Source organism: Rhinatrema bivittatum, chromosome 7 (genome assembly GCF_901001135.1).
Source record: "Rhinatrema bivittatum chromosome 7, aRhiBiv1.1, whole genome shotgun sequence".
In the NCBI taxonomy this organism is placed as follows: domain Eukaryota; kingdom Metazoa; phylum Chordata; class Amphibia; order Gymnophiona; family Rhinatrematidae; genus Rhinatrema; species Rhinatrema bivittatum.
Window position 1 is genome coordinate 254,058,326 of NC_042621.1, and position 15,078 is coordinate 254,073,403.

General features: G+C 44.8%; 1 protein-coding gene across 1 annotated transcript in view; it reads left to right on the forward strand.

Moving 5' to 3' along the window:
* The first annotated feature begins 13,704 nt into the window (after window positions 1-13,704).
* MMP21 (matrix metallopeptidase 21) overlaps window positions 13,705-15,078 on the forward strand; it is a 38,160-nt gene continuing 36,786 nt past the window's right edge. The window contains exon 1 of the mRNA XM_029610047.1: window positions 13,705-13,886. Coding sequence (XP_029465907.1) covers window positions 13,728-13,886 — 159 coding nt within the window. The 5' untranslated portion in view covers window positions 13,705-13,727. The remainder of the gene's footprint in view (window positions 13,887-15,078) is intronic.

A 15,078-nucleotide genomic window follows, 5' to 3' on the forward strand; every position in this document is an offset into this window, starting at 1 on the left:
GATGTCTTCCGTGTACTAAAGACTCTGTCTGCCCTCGTTCTCTGTCTGCCTGCCGCCCTTTGCCGTTACCCAGCGGCAGGTCCGAAAGGGCTTGGAACAGTCGGAGGACCGTTCATCAACCAACATTGCGTTGCTGGTCCGGCTGAGGGTCAGACTCCGCTCCGTAACCCCGGCTTCAGTACACGCCTGGCTCACCATGCCAGCACTGGCTCACCTCCCACGGTGTGGCTGGGGCTCCTCCCTAGCTCTCGCCGTGGCCCAAGGGCTCACACCATCTGCTTTAGAGACGGCCGTGCTCCTCACGCCTACGATATGTACCCGAGAGCGCCCAAACCCTCGGCCCATCAGCGGCGTGGCGGACGCGCCTGTAACACACAATGCATCTTTTATTTTTAATGTTTCAAATTAAAACTATTATTTTATTTATTTATTTACATCTTTTTGCTATACCGACGTTCAGGACAAAGTCTTATCACACCGGTTTACATCAACTGAACCTGGGGAAAGTTACATATAACAAGGGAGTAGTCAAATAAATTCAGGATAACTTAGACAGAATAGATTAGAACTTAACTCTAAACTTAACTTAGTTCATAAGGAAGGACAGGGTTGACTGGGTAGGATCTATGCGAGGCATCACAGAATGCACAATCATTAAACAAACCATAGCAATATGGGAAATAATAAAATAGTCCTGTTCAAAAGTTCGCATACCCTTGAATGCTTAGGCTGATAATATACACTTGTTGACACACAGGTTAAGATGGCAATGAAGGGTAAGTATCCACAACTGTGCCTTCTTTCATTGTAATTACTGCCTGTGTATAAATAGTCAATGAGTTCCTTAGCTCTTGAGAAACCTTGTGAATTTCATCCAGGGCTGCACTGATTTTGATGGTTACTGAAGCATGGAGAAAGCAAAAGAACTGTCAAAGAATCTGCGAGCAAAAGCAGTTCAACTTTCAAAATCAGGAAAAGGATTTAAAAAGATGTCCAAAGATTTGACAATGCCAATCAGTGCTGTTCAAACTCTGATCAAGAAGTAGAAAATTATGGGTTCTGTTAATACCAAGCCACACCAAGAAAGAATTCAGACATAATTGCCAGGAAACTTTGTCGAGATGCAAAGAAAAATCAAGCAACTACTACTGAAATATAGGCTTCTCTGATACATAGAGGTATGGATGTTTCAGCATACACAGTAAGGAGATACTTGAACAAAAATGGGCTGCATGGTAGAGTTGTCAGAAAAAAGCCATTGCTGCACCAACGCCTCAAAACAGCCCACTTACATTACACCAATCAGCATCTAGAGAAGCTTAGAAACTTCTGGAACAAAATAATTTGGAGTGATGAGACCAAAATTGAACATTATGGTCACAACCATAAATGCTATGAAGAGAAGCACATCATCCCTACCATGCAGCATGGAGGTGGATTTACAACGGCACAGGGAATTTAGTCCAAATTGATGGCAGGATGAATGCAGCATCTTATTAGAAAATATTGGAGGATAATTTGCATTCATCAGCAAGGAAGCTGCTTATGGGGCGTATTTGGACTTTCCATTGTGGCAATGATCTGAAACATAAGGCCAAGTTGACCCTTCAGTGGCTGCAGCAAAAGAAAAACCGGCATGATTTATTTATTTATTTATTTATTTATTAGTTTTTATATACCGGGGTTCCTGTATAAAATACATATCACCTCGGTTTACAAGGAAATGAAACTAACGCCTCGCAGGACGATTTACATTGAAACGAGAAAAACACTTCAAACAGGTAACAGATAAAGAGGTGGGCATAACAGGGATTATAGGAAGAAACTATAGAAACGACATGTGTTTAGCATGTCCAATTTGTTTTGATAATGCTGCTGGGAAAACTATGTACAAACCTATGTACAGGGGGAGGTGGTTCAAAGTCTATCCTTTGGTAGAATACAGAGATTGTATTCTTTCGACTCTTAGATGTCCGGGAATGCTTGTGCGAAAAGCCAGGTCTTTAGCTTCTTTTTGAACGTAGTGTGGCAAGGTTCTATACGAAGATCCGGTGGGAGCGAGTTCCAGAGTGTGGGACCCGCAGTGGATAGAGCTCGTTTCCTCAGGGAGGTTTTCGCCGGCTGGGTTACAAGCATGTTCTTATAAGCATTTCTCGTCGGTCTTTTGGAAGTGTGTAGCTGTAGTTGAAAAGTTAAATTGAGAGGAGAGATATTATATAAGGCCTTGTGTATCATCATGATGCTTTTAAAGTGAATCCTGTGTTTAATCGGTAACCAATGCAGGTGCTGGAGGATGGGGGTGATATGATCCCTTTTTTTGGTGTTTGTGAGAATTCTTGCTGTAGCGTTAAGAACCATCTGGAGTGGTTTAGTGGAGCTGGCGGGAAGGCCCAGAAGGAGTGAGTTGCAATAGTCCAGTTTCGGGAGTATGATGGATTGTAGAACCAAGCGGAAGTCTCTGTAGAGTAGTAGTGGTTTTAATTTCTTTATTACCTGTAATTTAAAGAAGCATTCTTTTGTGGTGTTGTTCACGAATTTGTTGAGGCTGAGTCTGTTATCTAGGAGTACACCCAGGTCTCTTACTTGTGGTGATATGATGTCTTTGGAGGTGGCAGGGGATTGGCTGGCTGGTAAGGTGATGGGTGCAGTATGATTTTCAGGAGCTATAATGAGGATTTCGGTTTTGGATTTATTTAGAACCAGGTTGAGGCTGTCGAGTAGGGTGTTGATTTCTGAGAGACATTTATTCCAATATGACATTGTTTTGTGTAAGGATTCAGCAATCGGGATGAGTATTTGTATGTCATCCGCGTATAGGAAGTGAATTAGCTTGAGTTTGGAAAGTAAGTGACAGAGAGGGAGGAGATAAATATTGAAAAGAGTGGGTGAGAGGGATGATCCTTGTGGTACCCCCATCTTGGATTCTATCGGTTGAGACTCTTTGTTGTTTATCTTGACCTTATAAATCCTGTTTTCAAGGAACGATTGGAACCATTTGAATGCTGATCCTGTGATGCTAATGTCCTTTAGACGCTGTAAGAGGCATGAGTGGTTCACGGTGTCAAACGCTGAGGAAAGATCCAGAAGTGCCAGGAGGCAAGGTTGACCTTTTTCCAGATTGAGGAGAATTGTGTCTGATAGAGAGGCTAATAACGATTCTGTGTTACGTGTCTTGCGGAAGCCGAATTGGTTTGTGGTAAGTATATTGTTTTCCTCTAGGAAATCTGAGAGTTGTCTGTTTACAATTTTTTCCATAATTTTGGCCATCATTGGAAGATTTGCTATGGGTCTGAAATTGGCAGGGTCTGTGGTGGAAAGGTTAGGTTTTTTGAGTAGGGGCTTGAGCATTGCCAACTTGAGTTGGTTAGGGACATGGCCTTGAGCAAGAGAGCAGTTAATAATGTCTGCTATGGGTTTAGCAATGATGTTGGGGATAGCGCTCAACAGATTGGCTGGGATATGATCTGATGGATGTGACGAGGGTTTTATCTTCTTAAGGATGTTTTCTATTTCTAAAGTGGACGTTGGCTCAAAGGTATCGAGAACTGCTGGGGATGAGTTATGTACTTGGGGGGTAAGGAGCGCTGGTTGGGAGCTGGAGGTTATTGTGTGATTTGGGTGTGGCGAAGGCCCTTTGAGGGGGGCGATGAGAGTGGTGATTTTTTTGTCAAAGTAGATTGCCAGTTCGTTAGCTTTATTAGATGCTTGATCATCTGGTATAAAGGGCGTAGGAGGTTTGGTGAGGGCTGATACATAAGAGAACAGAGCTCTTGAGTCGAAGATGAAGTGGTGTATTTTTTTGGAAAAGAATTCTTTCTTGGTTTTGTTGATATCATTTCTATATGAGTTAAGGCAGGATTTGTAGGTGAGGAGGGTTGTTGTAGATGGGCTTTTTCGCCATTTGTGTTCTTTATCTCTGAGCTCCAGTTTACGGGACTTCAGCTCAGGGGTGAACCAAGGTTTCCTGTTATCTTTGTCTGGATTGAGAGATTTGGTCATCATGGGGCATGTTTGATCTGCTACCTTGTTGGTAATATTGATCCATGAAGTCGTGGCCGAGATGGCGTCAGATAGGTCCAGATGCACTAGTTCTGTGGTAAGATGTGAGCTGAGCTGATCTCCTGTGCAAGGTTTTCTAACGGATACGGTAATTGAGTTTGTTATTCGTGGCGGATGGTCCTTGATTTCGAGCACAGTGGAGATGATTCGGTGGTCTGTCCACGGTACCGGTAGACAGGTTGGTATGGTGTGGGGCGATATTCCTTCGTTTATGAAGATGAGGTCTAATGTATGGCCTGCTTTGTGGGTGGGCTCTTTGACAATTTGTCTAAAGCCCATATGGCTTAGGGAGGATAGTAGTGTTTCGCAATTGGTAGAGCGAGGATGGGTGTCTACGTGAAGGTTGAAGTCTCCCATCAGGATGGCTGGTTTCCCGGTGTTAAGGTGTTTTGCGGCTAGCTCGATGATGGGGGAAGGATCTGCCTCCAGTAATCCTGGGGGAGCGTAGATTAAACCTATTGCTAGATGCTTTGAGTTGAATAGAGCAAATTCGGTGTTGGATAGGTTGTTGGTAGTTTGCAGGGTCAGACCGAGCCCTTTTTTTGCTGCAAGAAGAAGCCCTCCTCCTCTTCTTTTGTGTCTGGGAATAGAGAGGAAGTCATAGGCATGCGTGGGGAGCTGATTTATAAGGACTGAGTCCGAGGCTTTAAGCCAGGTTTCTGTGATGGCACAGATGTCCGGTTTTGAATCAGAGAGGAAATCATTGAGTATGTGGGTTTTCTTGGTGATGGATTGCGCGTTGAACAGAGTGAGCGAGAAAAGAGCCAAGCCAAGTAGTTGAGTGACCGGGGTTAGCATGATGGGCTTGAGCCTCTGTTGACGGTTGATAGGCAGGATGGGGGGCTTAGGAACTCTCCTTAAGTGGTTGTAGATGATAGGGATTGTGTGTGAGTGCATGGTAGCAGAGGGATCGGTGGCTTTTTTTTTGGTTGTTGGGATCCGGAGGGGAGTTCCTGATAGGATCCAGAGGTGTAGTCCTGATAGGATCCTGATGGAAGTAGTGGTAATGGCGTGGGCCTAACCCTAGGCGGGTAATGGTGTGAGGGAGTGCAGGCTTGAAGAGGTGGACGAACTGTAGTTGGGCCAGCAGGGCCGCACTAAGGGGCGCACAAAGGGGCCAGCCCCTTTGTCGCGCTCCTTCGGCGCATGGCGCCGTTTGGGTGAGGATTTAAAGGCCTCAGTGGCCGCGTTTGGTTGGCTGGCGGTGCGGCTCTCCGATTGGCTGGTCCCCGGAGGGACTGGCTGGAGGCCAGTCCCTCCGGGGACTGGCCTCCAGCCAGTATGCCGGTATAGAAAAACACTAAATTAATTAATTAATTAATTAATTAATTAAATAAATAAATAAATAAATAAAGTGAAGGTTCTTGAGTAGCCATCACAGTCTCCTGACCTCAACATCATTGAGCCACTTTGGGGAAAACCCAGACATGCAGTTCATGCTAGACAAGCAAAGAATTTTCAGGATTTGAAGGCTTTTGCCAATAGGAATGGGCAGCTTTGCCACATGTCAGTGTAGTGAGGGTAGGGGATGGGGGGATGGCTCCTGGGAGGGTTATTTTTAACAAAGGGTTGGGGTTGGGGATAGGACCTGTGACTGGGAGTTTTCACAATATAACCTTTTCTGAGGGAACTTTGTTCATCTCCAAGGGTGGTGGGGATGTCGGATAAGGGTCTCTGGAGACCACCAGGATCTGAGACATTTGGAGTGGGATATTTGTCAGCGTGATCAAGTTTTTTCTGTTTATTTTATTATTATTTATTAGGTATAGGAAAAAAGCACACAGGAAAAAAAAAGGAAATGAAACTAAAAAAATGGAAAATATAAAAACTAAAATGCACACTCCAAGTGTTTTGTATTTTTATTTCTTATGGACACTGTTGCAGTAATGGTGCACTACCCTATGTGCACCATTTTGGATTTTGTGTTTGCTGTTGGTGTTGAGTAAAGACTTATTTTGAACGGTGCTGGGCTGAACAGTGATTTTTTTTTTCTATGGCGGGGAAGAAAGTGACGAGAGGTGCAGAGAAACCCCATAGTGAGTAAAAAGCCTAATGGCCTTGAAAACTTGTGTTTTCCCTCCTGTGCTGGAACCCAAGGGATGGTCAATGGGGTCCTTGTGAGATTCCTTGGTCTTCCCCGTGTTCTCCCCTGCTGAGGTCGAGAATGGGACAGGCACTACACTGAGGCAACGCGTTCAGTCCTGAAACAAAGAGTGGTGCTGAGGAGTCATCAGAGAGGAGACGTGCCTCCAGCCCTTGAGGCCAACATGAGTTCTTGAGGCTGCCTGGGGTGGGGGAATGTTATAGTTTTCAACATGCAGAATCCAGGCGGCCATTGTGCCAAGATGCTCAGCATTCATTTTACGTGAGATCTTCAGTCCCTCTGGCTAAGTAATCCATCCAGTTTTCTTGCTTCCATGTGCCCCAGGAGTTAAGAATAATTTTAGTGGATCCAGTTTAAATATGGTGATTACCCGGTTCTCTATTTCTGCTTTATGAAGGTAAATTAATGTTGACAAAACAGCAAAAACCAGGAGAGAGGACTGCAGGTACAGAAACAGAGAAGGAAGTGCAGCAGCCTCAGAATGTAGCAGGACTAGGCAGGAAAAGAAAACTGCTCTAAAATTTAAAATGAATAACACCACCACCAACAACAAAAAAATAATCCTCAAAAAGAAGGAAGCAAAAGTTCTGAAGGTGATGGAAGATGGGCAAATCTCTAGGAGGTGCTGCTGCTGTTCTGAACATTTTGCAGTCAATCAAATGCCCATGAAATTTAGGATTCAGAATCCACAGCGGGCTGCCAGCCTGTCACACTAAAAAGATTCCCAGTCCTCATAAATATAAACCAAAAATGGTTGAGGTTTTAAATACAAAAGATTTAAATTAGGTGACTGACAGTCCCCTTAAAACAATGGCTACAGAAAATTGACTGAGAGCAGTAAGACACTGTCTTTATAGCTACTCTAATGTTCTGAGTTATTGGAGCACAAAATTGGATTAACTTTCCAGAGTACTGTTGTTCAGATTATTAGCAGAAGTAAAGTCAAGGACAGAATACTTCCAAACACAGAGAAAGAGCAAACAATTAGATCCATAAGAATGATCAGCGGGGTTGATTTCTTGGATTATCCCTCATTTCTGCCAGGAAGGGGATGGCCCACCTCACACGTTCTGTCCTTGCCCTATTAATACTGAAAAACAGAAAAGAAAACGCATGACGTGCTGAGGGATGGAAATGTGATCCTGTGCCCTTCCGCTGTCCTTTACATGCCAAAGAAGACATTGCTGGGATAAGCAATATAGAAATAAACCAACAAACTTCTTCTGGGAGGGGAATTTTCATACTCCTCATATAGCGGCAATGTCCAAGGGGGCTTTTTACCTGCGGTCTTTGTGCCAGCTTTCAAAGTGAAAGTCTGTGCCTACCTACATTTACTCCTACCCGGCTAAATCTCTCTTCCCATTTCCCCCAACCAGTTGTCTTCCCTTTTCCTCACCGTCCTCTCAGTCTTCAGTCTCTCTCACTCCCTCCTTTCTCTCATTATACCCTCCTCCGTCTCTCTTCCTTTGTGCTCCATTTGTCTTTCCCACTCCCCTCCTTCCTCCAAACCCCTTCCTACTCCCATGCTTCTTAAATTATTTTATCCCTCTGTTCCTCTCCTCCTCGGTCCTGTTCCCCTCTCTTCCCCGTAGCTGCCCTCTGCCTTTATCTTTCCTGCTTTGTGACCATCCTCTGAGCCTCGGGCCCTCCTTCCTTCCTCCTCTGCACTTCCGTTATTCTGCCCTTCTTCCTGTCCTCTCTAATGGCTCACTTCTGTCTCACCCCCTGCTTCTCCCATGTGGCTCTCTGCCCTCTGTACCCCCTCTCCCTCCCTTTCCTGTGCCCCTTCCATCTCTCAGCAGCATCAAGCAATGTAGTTCATTTACAAAGCTATTGTAATAAAAACCAGCAGGAAACCGTGTTGCTGGGTAACGAGGGAATGCAGTTAAAAAGAACAACTTTTCATCTCCTTAATTTCTCACATTTGTCTGGGGCGACCCGAGATTACAGAAAACCCTGCGGAGGCCATTCCACCTAGGATAAAGACATAAGAAAATGCCATACTGGGTCAGACCAAGGGTCCATCAAGCCCAGCATCCTGTTTCCAACAGTGGCCAATCCAGGCCATAAGAACCTGGCAAGTACCCAAAAACTATCAGCCCTCAGGGAAACGGGTGGAAGATCTTTCATTGCCCCTGCCCCAACTCCTTCTCAGCAACAGGGACTCACGTGGGCGTTTCATGGGCCATTTCAGTACCCTTGCTCTGGGTTCTTCCACTAACGGGGCAAAGGACATCTTTCAAGGCCCTTAGGTTTTTTCTGGGGCAACAGTCCAGTAAAAGTAAGCACACACCACCACTGTTAAGTGATGTTCAAAAATAAAACCTCTTTACTGCAATATCTGACTGCAGGTTAAAAATCACAGTGGGTACACTTTTGCTTAGTGCCTATTCAAAACAGAAAAGTGAATGCCCAAGAAACCACAGCCTCATTCAAAAGAAAAGCCGCACACCCTGGCAGAAGATACTTTTTGATAAGGAAAACCCTCCCTGGGCACTTCCCTTAGTGTAGCCCCTTTAATCCAGGCCGGGCCTGAGATCAGATGTGAAGTTCCTGGCCATGGCAATGCGCAAACAATTTCTCGTAAACGTTTGCTATGGGTTAGTGGCCCATTTCTGCAAAAGACAAATTAACTCATTGGAATCCATAGCAAACGTTCACGAGAAATTGTTTGCTGATTGCATGGCCAGGAACTTCACATCTGATCTCAGGGTCAGCCTGGATTAAAGGGAATGCACCGTCCAGTGCAAGTGCTCCCCACTCCCCGTGGACCAAATCCCTGATGGTCCAAGGAGAAGTGGCAACTTACCCCTCTACCCCAGCATGGCCTGTAAATGTAATGAAAAGGAGCTAATTAGTAAGCCCCACCCCCCCCTTGTACAAAAAATTAGTAAGCCCTACCCCCCCCCCTTGTACAAAAAAATAGGCCAAAGCATCACAGTGGGTCCACCCATCACCCCCTGACCTCCTCCCCAAATCTTATTTCATATTTGCAGGATTCGTCCAGGGTAGAAGCAATCCCTACTCACTTCTGCCCTGCAGGTGTCATCTTGGAAAATGGTGTTGGCTGAGCCCATGTATAGGTAAACTGCAAAGCCTTTTTTGCTCATGTTTTCATAACATTCAACATTTATTAGCTGCTTTGTATGAGTTTATAGTGCAGCATCTCTTTCATGTTGAATTTAAATAAACTTTTGCACATGGTGGACTACATACCAGGTTAACTACTGTGAACCAGATTTTTGTGAAACCATTTCTCAAAAGTGTGTTTCATGCACAAAAATAGCATTTGTGTAAGTTTGTGTGTATTTTGCATATTTTTGCACGCAAATCCCATATTTGCAAAGTGACACTGCACTTTAGTACATAAACCTCTAAGTGTAGTGTATACCTGAGCAGTGGTGTGGCCACAGGTGGTTCTGATTGGACTGTGGCCCACCCACTTTGGGCTCAGACCCACCCAACCAGGGCTGTCGACACTGGAAGAGGTCTGTTGAATTAATGCCATCATGGTATCCCATTCCCCATGGCGGCGAAGAAGCAGCCCTCAGAAGCAAGGCTGTTGCAGGATTTCATCCCCGTGACACTGAAGAAGAGGGCCGGAGCAGCAAGGCCATTGCAAGATCCCATACCTGCAATGACAAAGAAGAGGGCTGGAGCTGCAATGTCAACCTGGGATCCCCTCCCTGTGGTGGCAGAAGTAGAGGTTTGGCAGTGCCTAAAGAAAAGGCCCTGTGTGTGTATGAGTGAGAAAGGGAGTCTGTGTGTGTGTGTGTGTGTGGGTGAGAATGGGAAACTTGATGTATGTGTGTGGGTGAGAATGGGAGCTTGGGTGTGTGTGAGGATGAGAATTGGAGCCTGGATGTGTGTGTGAGAGAGAATGGGTGCATGGTTGTGTGTGAGTGAGTGAAAATGGGAGATTGGGTGTGTGTGGGAGGAGTGAGAATCGAAGCCTGTTAGTGTATATGTGTAAGAAAGGAAGCCTGGGTATGTGTATGTGTGTGAGTGAGCATGGGAGCGTGGTGTGTGTGAGAATGGGAGCCTGAATGTGAGTGTATGGGTAAGAATGGGAACCTGTGTGTGTGTGTATGAGAGAATGGGAGCCTGAGTGTGTGTAGGTAAGAATGGGAATCTGGGTATATGTCTCTGTGTGTGTGAGAATGGGAGCCTAGGGGTGTGTGAGAGAGCAAGAGCTTGTGTTTGTGATAGAGCATGTGAGAGCGCTTGTGTGTGTGTGTGTGTGTATGTGGTAGAGCATGTGACAGTGAGAGCTTGATTGCATGTGTGTGTATGGTACAGCAGTGCTTCTCAATCCAGTAATCGGGGAACATCTAGCCAGTCATGTTTTCAGGATATCCACAATGAATATGAATGAGATAGATTTGCACAGTGCATATTCATTGTGGATATCCTGAAATCCTGACTGGTTAGGTGTGCCCCAAATACTGGTTTGAGAAGCACTGTGGTAGAGAATGTGAGAGGACTTTTCAGCTTGGAGAAGAGACGGCTGAGGGGGGATATGATAGAGGTGTTTAAAATCATGAGAGGTCTAGAACAGGTAGATGTGAATTGGCTATTTACTCTTTCGGATAATAGAAAGACTAGGGGGCACTCCATGAAGTTAGCACGTGGCACATTTAAAACTAATCGGAGGAAGTTCTTTTTACTCAACGCACAATTAAACTCTGGAATTTGTTGCCAGAGGATGTGGTTGGTGCAGTTAGTATAGCTGTGTTTAAAAAAGGATTGGATAAGTTCTTGAAGGAGAAGTCCATTACCTGCTATTAAGTTCACTTAGGGCCGGATTTTAAAAGCCCTGCGTGCCGGTGCACCTATTTTGCATAGGCCGCCGGCGTGCGCATAGCCCCGGGACGCGCGTAAGTCCCGGGGCTTCGTAAAAGGGGCGGGAGGGGGCATGTCTGGAGGCGTGTCCGGGGGTCAGGGGGCGGGCCTGGGTGGGTCTGGGGGCGTGGCGCTGGCCCGGGGGCATGGTTGAGGCCTCCGGACCAGTCCCCGGGTCGGGTGATGGCGCACCAGCAGCCTGCTGGCATGCGCAGATTTACGCCTGCTTTCGGCAGGCGTAAATCTGCCAACAAAGGTAGGGGGGGTTTAGATAGGGCCGCGGGAGTGGGTTAGGTAGGGGAAGGGAGGGGAAGGTGAGGGGAGGCGGAAGGAAAGTTCCCTCCGAGGCCGCTCCGATTTCGGAGCGGCCTCAGAGGGAACAGGCAGCGCGCGCCGGGCTCGGTGCACACAGGTTGCACAAATGTGCACCCCCTTGCGCACGCCGACCCCGGATTTTATAAGATACGCGCGGCTACGTGCGTATCTTATAAAATCCAGCGTACTTTTGTTCGCGCCTGGTGCACGGACAAAAGTACGCGCGCGCGTAAATTTATAAAATCTACCCCTTAGAATAGCCACTGCCATTAGCAACGGTAACATGGAATAGACTTAGTTTTTGGGTACTTGCCAGGTTCTTATGGCCTGGATTGGTGGCCACTGTTGGAGACAGGATGCTGGGCTTGATGGACCCTTGGTCTGACTCAGTATGGCATGTTCTTATGTTCTTAGTGAGAGCTTATGAGTGTGAGGGAGTCTCTGGGAGAAAGCATGACCCTGTGTGTGTGTGTGTGTGTGTGTGTGTGTGTGTGTGTGTGTGTTTGTGAGGGAGGAAGGGAAGAAGGCATTAGTGTAAAAGAAGATGGACCCCTTTTTGCTGTGGTTCGGTTAGTGCAACCTAGACAGCGAGCCCCCTAGATCCACACCTCTGGCCTGCGACACGCCCCCCGGACACGCCCCTTCCCGCCCCTTTTACGAAGCCCCGGGACTTACGCGCATCCTGGGGCTTTGCGCGCGTCGGCGGCCTATGCAAAATAGGTGTGCCGGCGCGCGAGTGCCCTGCGCACGTAAATCCGGCAGGATTTACACGCGCAGGGCTTTTAAAATCTACCCCAAAATGTTTAGCAGTGGAGAAATATTTTTTTGCTGAGGTGACACCAGAATTTGATTTTTTTTTTTCATGATGGTTGTAATGTGAATTGTCCTAGCTCTGCTCTGCACCTGATCTGATGATTTTTGCTGTTTTATGATGTTTTTATGATGATCTCTGGCTTTCTGCAAAGAGAATTCATGAAAGAATACATTGATTTTTGTTTTACTACATGATATTTGTCTTCTTTGCTTTTTACATAATATTCTTATGCATTTATAAACTGCAATAAATGTAAAATAAATTAATACCAGTCAAATTTAGGATACGTTATAAAATCATTACATTAATTCACTCTTTGCTAAATAGCACAGATTCCATCTGGCTATGTTCCATCTTGCGAGTGTATAGACCTGGGAGAGAACTTAGATCAGCGGGAAAAAACCTTTTAGAGGTTCCCTCAGTGAAAAAGGCCACATTAAATATAACAAGGCAAAGAGCTTTTTCTGTTGTGGGCCCCATTCTGTGGAATACCTTGCCAGACTCCTTGAGATTAATTTCTAATCGAAAGGAGTTTAAGAAAGCTTTAAAAACTCACTTATTTAAGGAAGCATTCGGGAACATAGAAACTACCAATTAGCAACTAAATTGTCATGATGCCAGCTCTTCTTAATCATTATCAAGAATAGAATGTCTTACCATCTTAGTTTTGTTCCTTCTTTCTTCCTTCTTTTAGTTTTATAATGTAGCAGCCAATTATTTACTATCCTAGTTCACCCAAATTTTACGTTATTGATCATGTTATTAATTGTATTTTTATTCAAACTTTGTTTAGTTATTTATTTTATTATGCTTTTATTTCACATTATTCTAGTCTTATTTTACTTTTATTTTATTATTTTAAGTAAGTTTTGATTATAAGTATATTGCTGTAAACCGTTTCGGTCAATTTTTTATATTGGTAAACGGTATATAAATAAGCTAAATAAATAAATACAGATTAATAAGGAATTTTTAATGCTGGTAAATGCTTGAAATAATTGAGGTAAAATGTTTGAAAGTTTCATGCGTGATGGATAATGGCTGTTGCAAACTACATAGAAAGCCATTGTAGGGTGCACTATATGGCATTATTTATCAATAAGAGTACAACTAGTAGATCTCAGATCTGCATTCCTACAGCCCACCCATATTAACCTTGTGCCCACCGAAAAATCAGTTCTTACTATGTCACTGTGCCTGAAGCATCCTCCCTTCTCCTTACTATCACCCACTGTGCTAAGAATATCTCTCACCTGTCTGTTGTACACACTTAACTGCCTACAAGAGGTTGCTCATTATCCTTTTTGCCCTTAGCTGAGCAATTTTACATTAACAGGAAATCCAGAGGATCTTCAAAGACAATGTGACACCACACTGAAGTTTCTATGTATTTGCTACAAGCTGATGAGTTTTTAGCACACTTCTAAGTTTGCTGAAATTTTGCAAACCTTTGTTTGATGGGCTTGCACTGACAGAAGTGGGTAAGTGTTAAGTTACAAGCTGATAGCCAAATAAAAGGCACTGTGCCTTCCATGAGGTATAAAAACAATGAGGAAGGGAGGCAACGGAAGGCTGAGCTGAGCTGAGCTAGCTATGAGAGGGACTCTCCTACGGTCGATTCCCCTTTGCTGCTGGCTGATGTTCCTCCACTCTGGCCAGCCAGAGAGACTCTTCCACAGTAGGGACCACTCGGACCTCCAGGATACTTCTTCAGAGCAAGCAAAGTCGGTCACGGACCTGCACTCAGCTCAGGTAGGAACACTTAAGAAACAGAAGAAAGCTCTACATTTTATAGCACCGTAGAAGCTAAATCACATAATTCGAGTCCCTCTTCCCAGAGAGCTTACAATCTGAACTGGAGCAGAGCACGAGGTAGAGATGGGCTCCAGGCTGCACCAGACAGAAGCTCAGACTGTGCCTCTCACCGCTCCCAAAGACAGGCTGTGAGAAAGGATGGCAAGTTTTATGTTTTCCTTTGTTAATCGATTTTTGGTGTGTATGAGGTAAGACTTCTCGATCTAAAATCGAGAAGACCTTAGAAATCAGGGAGATATGAGAATGCTGACTCCAGGTGCCCCAAAATGTTTTATTTACATTTAATTTTCTGTTGTTACACCTGTGAACCTCTAAATGACCTCCCATAATCATTTCCTCCTGTTTTTGTCTCAATATCTAATATTTTGTTCTACTGGAAAATAACAGAAGAGATGGAAATTCATACTAGGTGAAAGCCATGTTTGTTATTATCAGGTATCATTTACATCTTGGTTTAATTAGATTTTATTTTCCAGAGCTAGGCTGCCTCGGATTTACAGTATGTAACTCGTTTTTATAAGTTTGCATTGGGTTGACTTTTCTAAGTCTCTCCTGCCTGTGCTGTTTTTCCCTGCATGCATTGCAAGATTTTATATAACTCTGGGTGAACACTGTGGGTTGCATTGTTTCAGATCTTCAGCAAGATACGGGTTGGAATCAGGGTATCCCACCCCTCATCCTGGAGGCACATGTAACACTAGGAGCCAGTTTTTGAAAATGATTGGGGGTGCTGAACTCAGCTCAAATTACAGCCCCTCCCCACGCCCAGCGAAAAAAATAATCGGAAAAACCCACCCACAGTGGGTCATGACTGTAATTTAAGAGGGTAATTTTCGGATAGCCTATATAGTGCTAAAAAAAGGTCTACGGGTTCTTTTTACATATTCACCCAAGTCGGCTTTAAAAATTCACAAGATGTCCGGTATGCACGCGAACGCTCGCACAGAAAGTCGCGCGCTGCTCAGAGCGGGCAGAACCTTTGGCGTGTAGATTTCTAAATCATTTCCCTGCCTCAGCTCCGTCCCGGAGCGCCTAGCCTGAGCACAGGTAATAGGGTTACGTGCATACTTTTATCCCTAGAACCACCACCAGAGTGGATTTTCAAAGCATCATTTATGTACATAAGACA